This window comes from Eulemur rufifrons, chromosome 6 (genome assembly GCF_041146395.1).
Source record: "Eulemur rufifrons isolate Redbay chromosome 6, OSU_ERuf_1, whole genome shotgun sequence".
Lineage (NCBI taxonomy): Eukaryota > Metazoa > Chordata > Mammalia > Primates > Lemuridae > Eulemur > Eulemur rufifrons.
Genome location: NC_090988.1, coordinates 97,000,129 through 97,012,298, shown reverse-complemented (window position 1 = coordinate 97,012,298; position 12,170 = coordinate 97,000,129). Strand labels below are relative to the sequence as shown.

The window sequence follows — 12,170 nt, the reverse complement described above, 5'->3', positions numbered from 1 at the left end:
TCATTTCCCCTTTCCCCGCACATGTAGCTGTCATGTCGCTACACACACGTCAGTCTCCTGGAATTTCTCCAGCTGTGGTCACTTCTGTAAGTATGACATTTGTCAACATGAATCCAATGAGACACCGTATAATAGTCTGCCCAAGTTGTAAGTTCTCTGCCGGTGACCCTCAGACATCACCCCCTGTAACCTCAAAGCAAGTTCACTGTTTCCTACTTCTTAGGGATTTCTTCTATTTCTTCTTAGCTCTCAAAAGTAAGGGCGACCTTGAATAACATCTGTTAAATTTTTAAGCAATTTCACATGCATCTTATGACACCCTGCTGATTTAAAAACATTTAGATTTATTTTTTGGTTTAAAGATTTAATTGGCTTTTATTAATGATTATAGAATCAGGCACTATTTCATTGTTTAAAAAAGATTAGGTGTTCCAATAAGCTGAGCAGAGGGGCTTGGCTTTATAGGCACAAAAGAGGCGAAGAAAGCAGAAACAGGGAACAAAAGCAGATCGGTCATTTCAGAGTTACTAACATTTCACGTACAGGGTTAACACAGACGGGGCTTCCTTACTACGCTGGCTTAGGTACACGGGCCACTTCTGACTGTTTGCTCTGAATCTCCTATTTTTTAGAAATTGGCGTGTTTCAAAATTCAGTTTGATTATGCGTGACACCCAGCATGAGTGAAGCCATTATCTGCTGGACCCAGTGTAGGAGCTCGGTCTAAACAACGGCCTCTCATACATCCTGTTTAAGGACATCTTTAAACGATCAGGAACCAGGATTAAAACGAGATGAATAAATAGTTGAGCACATTATTTGGGAGCATCATCACTCAGGATTAGGCTCTAGCAAAACGCTATGAAATGTAGCTTTATATACTTAAATCCAGAAAATTCCATTACTCTGACTGCTGTTTTGGCTTCCCCAGGAGCTCTCTCTCCCAAAGCTGGTCACTTTGGTGCTTCTCTTTAGAGCCTAGAGGCAGGCATTTCGTGGCCCCTCCTAAGAGTTTAGTCAAGTAAAGCCACCTTAGTTAAACTGGATGAAGGAAGAAAAGCAAGCAAGCCGGGGTTTAAGGTAACAGCTATACATATCTGACACCCCTAATGGCGATACATGTTTCTTTTCTTTTTCTTTTTGACTGGGAAAAATGAAAGGAAGGAGACACAGTGTTTAAGAGAATGCTGGGAATATTATCTGAGTGAATAACTAGTTATTCTTCGACTTTTATTGTATCTTTTTGTCCCCTGGAAGCTTAAATCTTCTATTTCAGATTTTACACATTGTGGTGCACTTTTTTCTTTCTGAAGCCCGTAATTCAGTGGCAGAGGACAATGAGGGGGGAAATGGGAGAATTTAATGTACTGGGCTGCTTTACCTATCATGTGAATAATTTCCTTTTTTATTTTTTGAACAATAAACATTTATTGTCTTACATAGTTTTTTTTTTTATTTCAGCATATTATGGGGGTACAAAAGTTTAGGTCACGTATATTGCCCTTGCTGCCCCCCCACCCCGAATCAGAGCTTCAAGCATGTCCATCCCCTAGAGGGTGCGCATCTCACTCACTATGTATGTATACACCCACCCCCTCCCCCTCCCCCACATCTGCCCCACACTCGATTAATGTTACTCCTAAATGTGCTCTTAGGTGATGATCAGTGAAACCAATTTGATGGTGAGTACATGTGGTGCTTATTTTTCCATTCTTGGGATACTTCACTTAGTAGAATGGGTTCCAGCTCTATCCAGGAAAATACAAGAGGTGCTATATCACCATTGTTTCTTACACCATAGTACTCCATGGTATACATATACCACATTTTATTAATCCATTCATGTATTGATGACCACTTGGGTTGTTTCCACATCTTTGCAATTGTCTTACACAGTTTTTAAGATCCAGAAGTCTGGAACGGCTAAGCTGGGTGGTTACAGCTCAGGGTCTCCCATGAGGTTACAGTCATGATGTTGACCCGAGACGCTGTCATCTGAAAGGCTTGACTGGGAAAGGATCCACTTTCTTTTTTTTAAATTTTATTTCAGAGTATTATGGAGGAAAACATTTAGATTTTAAAAATATCTTCATTGGGAGGCCAAGGCAGGAGGATCACTTGAGGCCAGGAGTTCAAGATCAGCCTGGGCAACATAGCAAGATCCCGTCTCTACAAAAAATAAAATTAGCTGGGCGTGGTGGTGCATGTCTGTTGTCCCAGCTACTCAGGAGGCTGAGACGGGAGGAGCACTTGAGCCCAGGAGTTCGAAGCTGCAGTGAGCTACAATCGTGCCACTGTACTTCAGCGTGGGCGACAGAGCGAGACCCTGTCTCTAAAAAAATAAAAAATAAAATAAAACTATCTTCAGCCCCTTCCTGTCCATCTTTGTCTTTCTGCCCTCCTCTCTACTGGTGTTGTGTCTCCTCCCCTGGCCCCTATGCAATAGGAGTGAGTTCTTTTCTTATTAATCACTCCAAGCTTCACCCTAAACTCACTCCGGGACTGTTCCTGGCTGCGGGAAGTCTTTGCCAGGGGTAGTGGAAAGAACTTGGGCCTGGAACTCCAGGGCTCCGCTCTCTCTGGCTCTAAAGTGGAGCTTAGAGGAAGGGGGCTCCAGGCCCTGTAGGACTGTGGTCCCCAAACCCTGGGCCGTGGCCTGGTACCAGTCTGTGGCCTATTGGGAACTGGGCCATGCGTCACCGCCTGAGTTTCTCCGGCCCCACTGCCATCCTGTGGAAAAGTTGTCTTCCTGGAAATTTAGGAACCAGGAGCACAGCAGGAGGTGAGCAGCGGGCAAAGCAAAGCTTCATCTGCATTTGCAGCTGCTCCCATTGTGGTTGTGTGTGTGCTGCCTGAGCTCTGCCCCCACACTCCCATCTGCGGAAAAACTGTCTTCCATGAAACCATGAAACCGGTCCCTGGTGCCAAAAGGGTTGGGGACCACTGCTGCAGGAGATGCCTCTGGATAGAACCAGGGAGAGACAGTGCAGAGACAGGCTTACAGGCATAATTGTTACCCCAAAAAGGATTTCATTAAAACAAAATTAAAAAAAAAGATTTTTTTTACTTTATTCTTATGCTAACTGGTCATGTGATAAGAAATGGCAAACTACAGAGGACCACTCTGACCTCCTGCCCCTTCTTGCCCCACTTGTAAGAGCCACCTCCTCTTCCACACACATGCCCTTTGTGTCCTTCGAGCTGCCCACTGCCCCAGTCGTGTTTTGGTGCCTGCTGTACCGTCATTGCCGCGTCCAGCCTGGAATCCCTGGCACCGTGATGGTGCTGCATTGGCTCACAGACTATCCAACTGGAAGGGACCACAGAGGAAACTGAGGCACAGAAAGGGCAGTGACGCTGTGTTTTCCATATGAGAATGCTAGAAACTAGTCCAAGCCATGTCCACCATAAATCTTCCTTGGCTCGAAAGGGCAGCACATTTCCGCTATCAGGAGCACCAGACACTGACTCTTAAGCGTTACTGTGCGCAAAAATCACCAGGAGAGCTTTTCACAACACAGATTCCCGGGCCTCATCCTCAGAGACTCTGGGTCGCAGGGCCTGGGGGGCCTGAGAGCCTGCATTTCTAACAAGCCCTGCTGCCCCACGGACCACACTGGATCACCACTGACCTACGAGCTTGCAGACCCTTGCCCGCTGGATTAGTTTGGGTGAAGTTTGCTAAAATGTTGTAACAAAGAGACCTCAGAATGCCACAGCCCAGGGTGGAGAGGTGGGCTGTTCTCCCAAAGTCACCCTGGTGCCGGTCAGCAGGGTGCCTACTGCACCCCAACAGTGCCTTCAAGGGTCACTCCTATTGTCACCACTTCCAGCCCAGTGATGGGCAATTTACACACATCCCATTTGCTCACGTTTCTCTAGCAAGAACCTAACCCCAGGTTAGGCCCCACCTAGCTGCAAGGGAGGCTGGGAAACACAGCCTCGCCCAGTGGCCACATGCCCAGCAACCACGCTCTGATTTGGGGCGGCCTCCAGCAGTCTGCGGCACACCATCCCAGGAAGGAGAGCTCTGGTGAGCATGGGAAGGGAGCTGGTCCCGGCGGTTCCAGCCCAAGGGAATTTGAACTTTGATGTGGCATGGGAGACAGCCACAGTGCCCAGGTAGAGCAGGGTAGCATAGCAGCAGGGTGCTGGAGTTGGGGGCTTGGACGCATCTAGGCAAGTCACATGCTTACCAGCTCGGTGACTTGGGACAAGCTACATAATGTCTCTGAGCCGAGGCTGCCTCCTCTGTAAACTAGGATGATAATACTGCCATAGTTTCTGTAGGGATCCTGGTAAATGGCAGTAACTTCAGGAATCCAGGTCACCATGGGGTGGACTCAGGTTGATCTCAAACCAGATCGGGACATTAGCGGTTACAAACTAAGCTCAGCTTTACTGTCATTAAAATAACCCTCTCAGCCGGCTTTTCGTTCCCACTTAGCAAGTGAGATGGGTACACAAGTGCCATGGCCTAGGAGTGGGCAAGGCAGAGCCCCCCAACTTCTGGCACCACTCCATGCCAGATGACCTCAAGACGGGTCAGGGCAGGCCTGGGCGGTTCAGTAGACAGGTGTGTGTGGCGGGCCCAAGGAAGCAGGTGCTTGCAACTGGAGTGGGGCCAGAAGGGTCTCGAGTGCAACGGGCACTTCACTTAACGAGCATTTATTGGACACGTGCTGGGAAACACTCAGAAGTACAACCCCCACCTCAAGGAGCTCACCGCGGTCCCGGGGGGAAGTAGAGAAGCAAACCAACAACTCCGAGTGAGCGAGGTATCTGAACCCCAAAGCCAGCTTGGGCTTGGGGGAGGAGCCAAGGAAGGACTCCAGGGGACAGTGATCAGCCTAGGTCTTGGAGGAGAATGGGGTCAGCCAGGGGATGACGGCGTCACCCTGCCGGGCACTGCCCACTGCCGGTCAGGAGGGAATAAGCCTTCCAGGCCAGGGTGATGACAGAACACAGCTTGTTCAGGGTCCGGGAAGCCACTAAGGGAGAGCAAAGCCTCATGGGCAGGAGGGCCCAGGTGGAGGAGGGGTTTGGGCTTTTTCCTGAGGGGGGGGAGCCACCGAAGGATTCTGAGTCGTGGAAGGGCACAGTTTGAAAGGGGAGGTGGGAGGCAGCAGGGCTGGGACGGTGCCAGCGGCAGAGCCTCCAGAGCTCTGCAGGAGGCGCGGGGGCTGGCCAGGCTGCGTGTGCCCGCTCTCTGCTCCACGACCTCACGGAGGCTGAGTCTGGCACCACTGGCTTCCTGCGCCCCACTGGTCTCCACAGCCCAGTCTGGGTTGCTGGGAGGTGCCTTGATTCAAAGGAGCTGAGCCTCGTGCGTTTGAATTACAAACTGTGCTTTCAAATTGGCCTTCGATCCCGGCTCCATCTCAAACTGGCAGGCAGGCTCTGGGCCTGCTGGGGAGCTACTGGCATCGCCAACCCAGGCTCATCCCCACCAGCGTAGGAGATATTCGTAGCTGAGGAAGGTGACAGCGTTGACGGGAAAAGCACGGGCACTGTTGATGGTGACCCCCCGGAAGAAGACCCCCAGGCCTTCCTGCCGGACGCTGCTCACCATGCAGTCCAGCAGGCCCTGGTACGCTCTCCGCTTCAGCCCGTCCATCTGCATCCGGGACTTGATCACGTCTAAGGGCGTGGCTGCAACCCAGGACGTGATGCCGGCAAAGCCCCCTGCCACCAGCACTGTGGCTGAGCCTGGGGCAGAGGGAGCCCAGGTAGGGTCAGACCTGGAACAGGGCATCTCCCCAGTCCCCAGTCCTCCTCCCCAGCCTTCACAGTCCAGCCCACCTGCGACCTGCACCTCTCCATCCCCCACCCTCTCATGCTGCTCTACTTACTAGGATTCTGGCCCTCTGGTGTACATTGGCGACAGAGCACTTCATAGGTGACAAAGTAGATTCCCACTGTAGGGGTGTCTCTCAGCGTCAGGGCCCAGGCTCCTCGGAACAGTCCCCGGGGCCCCTCCTTCTGGAAGATGGAGGCTGCACAGTGCATGGGTCCCCGGTACCGGGGTGGAGGGCCCCCCAGCTGGGCCTTCGGCTCTGCCTGGTTTTGTAGCCGGACTTTGATGAGGTCAAAAGGGGCCAGGACGTAGGCCTGTTGGGAAGGAATGCCCTGGGTGGGGCTTTGGGCTGGGAACCATCTGCTTATACTAAGCACAGGCAGGGGGAGGGCAGGGGGCAGCGCCTTCCCAGAGGGGCCACTTGGCCCCTGCTGCCAGCACGCAGCCTCGCACATGCATGCCTGGGGGATGGGCCAGGACGTCTGCATGCTGTGGAGACAGGCCACCTCCCTTAGCATTAGGCGCCTGTCAGCAAGCAGCACTGCCCCCTCCCTCCTCATGCAACAGTGCCAAACTCACCTGGCAGGCACCCGGCGCAGGGGGCCAAGCCTGGACTCTTTCCAGGAGCAGGGGTCGATTTCTGGCCTCCCTAAAGCCCAGCACCACTGGCTTCCTGCACCCCACCGATGTCTCCCCAGCCCCGTCTAGGTGGATGCGAGGTGCCTTGCAGCAGATGGGACACAGATCTGGGACAGTATTGGGACTGGGCCCTGGGTGAGGGCTGGCGCTGGGGGGATGCGGAGGGAGACCATGCAGGGGTTAAGGTTTGAGTCAGGGATGTGACTGGGTCAAGGTCACTGTTGAAGTCCAGGCTGAGGTTAGCACACCGCTGGGGGTGGGCATGGATGTGGTTTCTGCTTTGTGTGTGTTTTGTTAAAGGTGCATGAGCTCAGTTCCTCAGTCCAGGAGACAGCTGATGGCGGAGGCGGCTGGCAGTTCCCTCTGTGGTGGTCTTTAGAGTGTAGCAAGCTGAGTCTTTGCTTACTTCCCCCCTGGGCAGGGAAGTTAGGGGACCATCCCATGTGAGATGGGACCTCGGTGCTGCCTCTAGAGCCTGGTGGCAGGGCTGCGCTGAGGGCTTCCCTGGGGGGTGTTCTCCTGAGCCCTGGGCTCCTGGGGGTGAGGAAGGGCTGGCCAAAGACAGGGTGGCAGACGCCGCCCACGTGGGGGAGGTGGAGCACCAGACCCTACTTCACCGTTTGGCCAGGTCAGCCGCAGCCAAGTCCAAGGCAATGTCTGTGCCCGTCAGAGGATGTCAATCCCTGCCTCTTCCTGCCTCCCCCACACTAAAGCATATTTTTGTGCCAAGACCCAGTAAATGGAAAGCACTGGTTTAACGGTAAACCCAGGCTCCAGTTGGCTCCTGGAGCCCGGCCCCAGCAGGGTCCCTGACCGTCTAGGTTCTGTTTCCCACAGAGCTGCAGGGGAGGGCGGCTTAGAGCCGGGCCTGGCTGGGCCTGGACCAGCCTCATAGCCCAGGGTCTCAGTTCTCTTCCTTGTTCTGGGGGGTTGCAGGTCTCCGGGCTTAGAAAAAATGTAGGCATGCGCCTTGTACAAAAATGGGTAGAAGGAAAGCCAGGACCTTTGGGGTCTCATTAATCATTAATTCATTTGAATGAGCAACCTGACTTTGCCCTTTGTCCTCGCTCTCTGCCGCATGAAGTGTGTCAGGGGTGTCAGGGCAGACGGCCAACAGAGGGTGACCCAGGCGCCCGGCTGGGGTGTGAGAGGGCGCCGCGTGCTCGTCCCTCTGCCTCTTTAAGCTCAGAGGCCCCACTCAGCTCAGCTCCCATCGGTGCCCACAGGTCGCTCTTTCCTCCATCCTCCTCAACAACCCCGGCTCTACAGTGCTCAGAACAAAGACCAAAACCAGATGACTGGAGTGACTTAATGATGAATACCCCGGGCCTCCCCACGAGAGCTGTCTCCCAGGTAGCTGCCACCCCCGCGCTGCAGGCAAAGGGCTGTGCGGGGTAGGGCAGGGGGCATCCAGGACCACACCAGGACCAGGCCGGAGTGGCTGGGCTCACAGCTCTGCTGGGCCCAGCAGCTCTCCAGGGACTAAGGCCTGCTGGGGAGTGGGCGTCCCACAGCTCTAAGGCTGGCAGGTGCCCCTGGAGGTGGGTAAGCCCTGACAGCCTGAGAGTGGGGCACGCTGCTTCTCCACGGCATCCTCCCGGCACCTGCAGCCGGGAAGGCCACAGCACAGTCAGGCCAGGTCACCAGAGCCATGCCTCATTCCCCTAGGGAAGGCCTGCCCATCCACAGCTGCAGGTCACCAGAGGGGGATGGTGGGGACAGATCGAGCTGACTGTCGTTGTGCCACCCGTGTGTGCCCATGTGCTGCCCTCTCACCTGCAGGAACCCCCCGGTGCAGCCTGCTATGAAGACGTGTGTGTAGCTGGGCGGCTGGGCCCGCCGCTCCCGGTGGGCGGTTGCGGTGAGTGCCAGCAGGGAGTTGCTGTAGACCCCGAACAGCACGGAGTTGACCAGGGCTATGCTCGCGATGGGAAAGCTCATGCCCTTGAAGAAGCCCAGCAGCTGCAGGGAGACACGGCGACACTAGAGGAGGTACTGTGGGGCCTCCCCTTTGTCCTCTCCAGCCCAGGCAAGGCCGTCTCTGGCTGGAAACCACTCCTGAGCCTGGCCACAGCGAGGTGGGGACAAGCTGAGGCTGGGGAAGGCCTTGGCTCCACTCTTGGGGTGCTAAGCTACCACCAAGTTCCCCAAGGGTACTGGACTTGGGTCGTCTGTCCTCCAGAAGCAGAGCCCTGCTGAGGAGGAGAAGGAAGTTGGTACCAAACACCCCAGATGCCTCCTACCCAAAAGAAGCAGGCCACCCACCGACTCATGGCGGTAAATCTTCACCATGCAATCAACGATGCCCTGGTACGTGGTCTGGGTCTGCAGGCGCACCTGGATGGGGAGGACAGAGCAGGTGGGGTGGGAGGCAGGGGGCCCACTGTTCCCTCTGGCCCAGGAGCAGCATGCCAGAGGCAGGAGAGGCAGGAAGAGCCTCCACTAGGCAGACCTGATCTCGGGGCACCCTGACATTTAGTTTGGGTGAGATCTTTCATACTTGAGGTGCCGTTCCTACACTCACCTTCACAGTGTCAAAAGGGTGTCCCAGGACCAAGCCCAGAGCTCCTGTGGTGACAAGAAGATGCTATGAGTGTGGGCCTCATGCCAGGCCCAGGGTGCAAGTCTGTGCTGAGAGGAAAGAGGGATTCAGGCAGGAGGATGGGGGGCAGGACCTTCTCAGACACGTGCAGCCATCTTCCTGCCAGACTCCAGAGAAATTCCAGCTGTCCCCTGCCCCATCCACATGGGGCTGGAAGGCATTAGGACAGGGAGTGAGGCCCCGACCCACCTGGGAACGAACAGCTGGAAGTGAAGAGGCAACCAAAGACACGTGTGTCCTTGGCTGGGAGTGAACCCCCGAGGGTCCTGTTGCTTATGAACGGTGGGACTCTGGATAAGTCTCCAATGCTCCCACCTCTTGCCAGCTTCGCTCCTTCCTTCCTTCAACTCATAAGGTTGTCACCTTGATCCAGAGCTGGAGGGCCCTTTCAGGAGTCGTGCTGGCCCCTGGACAGGGCCTCCCCACCCACCACTCCCCAGCCCTAGTCTTGTCCTCCACAGTGAGGCTAGTTCTGGGGCTTGGAGGAGGTCTCATCCCAAGCAGGCAGGTTCAGAATGTCCCTCCCTCCTAAGAGGAGTGTCACCCAGAAGCTGGGCTGGGTCCACAAACACAGGAGCCCTCCTCAGAGGCCAGGAGTGCAATCCTTTGCCAGGTGGGGCAGAGGCCAAAGGGAACTCAGGATAGCAGATGAGGTCAAAGGTGAACTTCCTTTCTGACACCCATAGGGTGGGCCAGGAGAGGGGGCTTGAGGCACAGGGTGCTCCCTGGGGAGGCGTCCGGCAACATGGCCTTGGATGCACAAGCAGCACCTCGCCCCTGCGCCTTCCTCTCCTCTCCCTGCCGGCCACTCTCAGGAGGCTCTGGGGACAGCCAACTCTGGGGTGCTCCAGGGAAACTCAGACTTTGGCCTCAGTACCTCGTGTCTCCCACCTTCCCCGGGAAGTGACCTACCTGGGTGGGAAGTGACAGAAGGAAGGAAAATGTCTCACCAGAGATCCAGCCAGCCACGAACTCCTCCACGGGCATCGTGTGGGCTCCGTGGGAACTGGCAGCTGCAGCGGAGGAGAGAGTGGAGGTTGAATTCCCCCTCGCCCGCCCTGTACACGCTGATAACCTCCCGCTAATGTTTAACCCTGGCTAGAGGGTGAGAAGTGGCCTAGTGCCCAGACCTGGGCGGACTGGGAGAGGGGATCCAGCCAACTCTGGTGACCTGGACACTGGAGGGGGTGTGCAGAGTATGGAATCTCACAGGCCGGGGTGACAGATGGAACCACGGAGGCCTGATCCCCCAGCCCAGGCAATGATAATGCTGGGGCTGGCAACCCAGTCCCAGCCCCCTGCTCAGGCCTCTCCAGGGCTGCCTTCAGCCATCCGTGACAAGGAGGCCCTGCCGGCCCATCCTAGCCCAGCCCCCCACCCCTGTGTTCACAGCAGCCACCAGGCCGCCTTACCCCACCCCCACTCTCCCAGGCCTGCAGGCCGGTGCGGATGGCGCATGGCCACCAGGGGGCAGGCCCAGCCCACAGTTGCCTGTGGCATGGGGTAGCTGCCGAGCCAGGGCATGGGGGCACAGCCCGGGAGGAGCCGCTCCCAGGAGTGACTCACCAGGCCGGAAGCTGTTCTCCCAGAGTTGTTTACGACTCCCGTGTGTGAGTCAAAGACAGCCTGCCTAGGCCCCTTCTTTCCCAGGGGAAAATGGGGGCTTGGCGATATAAAGAGTCCTGTGTCTCTCTGCAAGGGCCTGTCCTGCTCAAAGCCAAAACTGAAATCCTCCTTAGGCTCAGGGAGCCGCGAGCACCGCCCATTCTTCTCTGACCTCACATCCAGCCACCCCTGGCCTCCTGACTCCCAGCCTAGCACTGGCTGTTCCCTCTTCCTGGACACTCTCAGCCTCCCCACCTTGAGCCCCCTCACCTGCTCCTCACTGAGCCTCCCAACAATGTTGCAGTCTGCCCTGCCCCCCCAGCAGTCAGCACCCAGCCCTTCCTCTTCTTCCTCCCATCACACTTATCCCCTCTGATCGGTGATGTATCCCCGCCCAACAGACGGGGATCTCTGGCTGTTTTGCTCACTCACGTTATCCCAAAGGCTTAGAACAGTGGGTGGTACAGGGTGGGCACTCAATAAATATCCTGTCTCTAGAAAATAAAAAATATCGAGTGAACGAATGAATGGAAAAGTCAGGGAGTGGCCAGCTCTGGGGTTCCAGTCCTCTCCCAGCATCGCCAAAGGGCCCTAGAGAACATAAAAGTCCAACAGCAGCCCCGGCTTCCCCTCCAGATCTTGTTGAAGCTCTTAATTTCCTATCAGATACCCAAGGCCCAGTCCTGCTCACTCTCTTCTCTCTCTGTGACTACTACCTCGTGTGTGGGTGGCAGGTTCTAGAAGGCAGGGCCTCGTCTCCAACCTCCTGCCCCCGGAACTGCCTGGGGCTCTTTGGGCCACCCTAAAGACCATCCCAAGGACTGGCCTCGTGGTGGGTTGGCTGCAGTCCTAGTTCTGCCTCTTGTTCTCTCCCTGAGTGGCATCAGGCAACCCCTTCTGTGAGCCTTGGGGTCCTTTATTGTTCGCCAGAGTAGGGGACCGGCCTGGCTGACTGCCAATGTCTAAGCCTCCTGGGCTCTAAAGGCCAGGAGGCTCCTCCTCCCTCACTCCAGAATGGGCCCCATTCTCTCCTCCAATCTCACCACCCACCGCTGTTCAAGAGAGACCCTCATTCCCACTTCCCTAGAGCATTGCAGAAGAGAAGCTCCCCTACGAGTGGCACAGCAGAGCTCTCACCTCATTACTCTCTAGCTCGCAACCTCTAAGATGTCCTCACTGCCTGAAAAACCTGCCCCATACCCCTCACTCTGGGGTTCAGGGGCCCAGCCTTGATGCCACCCCACCTGCTGTGCTCCTACACAGCAGGGGTCTTTCCTGGTCCTAACCATGCAGCTGCGGCTACCTGGAATGCCTTTCCTTCCCCACCCTGCCAGCTGGCACACTACTCAGCCTTCCAGCTCTCCTCCAAGGTCCCCCCTCAGCCAGACGCCGGTTCCAGCCTCTCCGCCGCAACCACACACACTGGCAGATGTCAGCCTTGTTATTTAATCTTTCCAATCCTGTTTTCTCATTCATAAAACAGAGATATAATACTCATCTCTTACTGTGTTATAAGGATTAAAGCAC

The 12,170-nt window shown here is 55.6% G+C and overlaps 1 protein-coding gene across 12 annotated transcripts; it reads right to left on the bottom strand.

The window, feature by feature from the left end:
• Positions 1-2,351: 2,351 nt before the first annotated feature.
• Positions 2,352-11,832, bottom strand: SLC25A45 (solute carrier family 25 member 45). Of its 12 annotated transcripts, none has more exons than XM_069471591.1 (7): positions 10,605-11,832; positions 9,989-10,051; positions 8,961-9,004; positions 8,702-8,773; positions 8,213-8,398; positions 5,853-6,111; positions 2,353-5,709 (listed from the first exon to the last, which is right to left on the bottom strand). In XM_069471591.1, exons 2-7 carry the CDS (start codon positions 10,023-10,025, stop codon positions 5,441-5,443), a joined length of 867 nt encoding a protein of 288 aa, XP_069327692.1. In that variant the 5' UTR covers positions 10,026-10,051; positions 10,605-11,832; the 3' UTR covers positions 2,353-5,440. The 12 variants fall into 12 exon arrangements, with proteins under 12 accessions (XP_069327704.1, XP_069327692.1, XP_069327695.1 ...); XM_069471594.1 differs by lacking the exon at positions 10,605-11,832 and adding an exon at positions 9,112-9,241 and having other exon boundaries at positions 9,951-10,577; XM_069471598.1 differs by lacking the exon at positions 10,605-11,832 and adding an exon at positions 9,112-9,227 and having other exon boundaries at positions 9,951-10,577.
• Between the last annotated feature and the right edge of the window lie 338 nt (positions 11,833-12,170).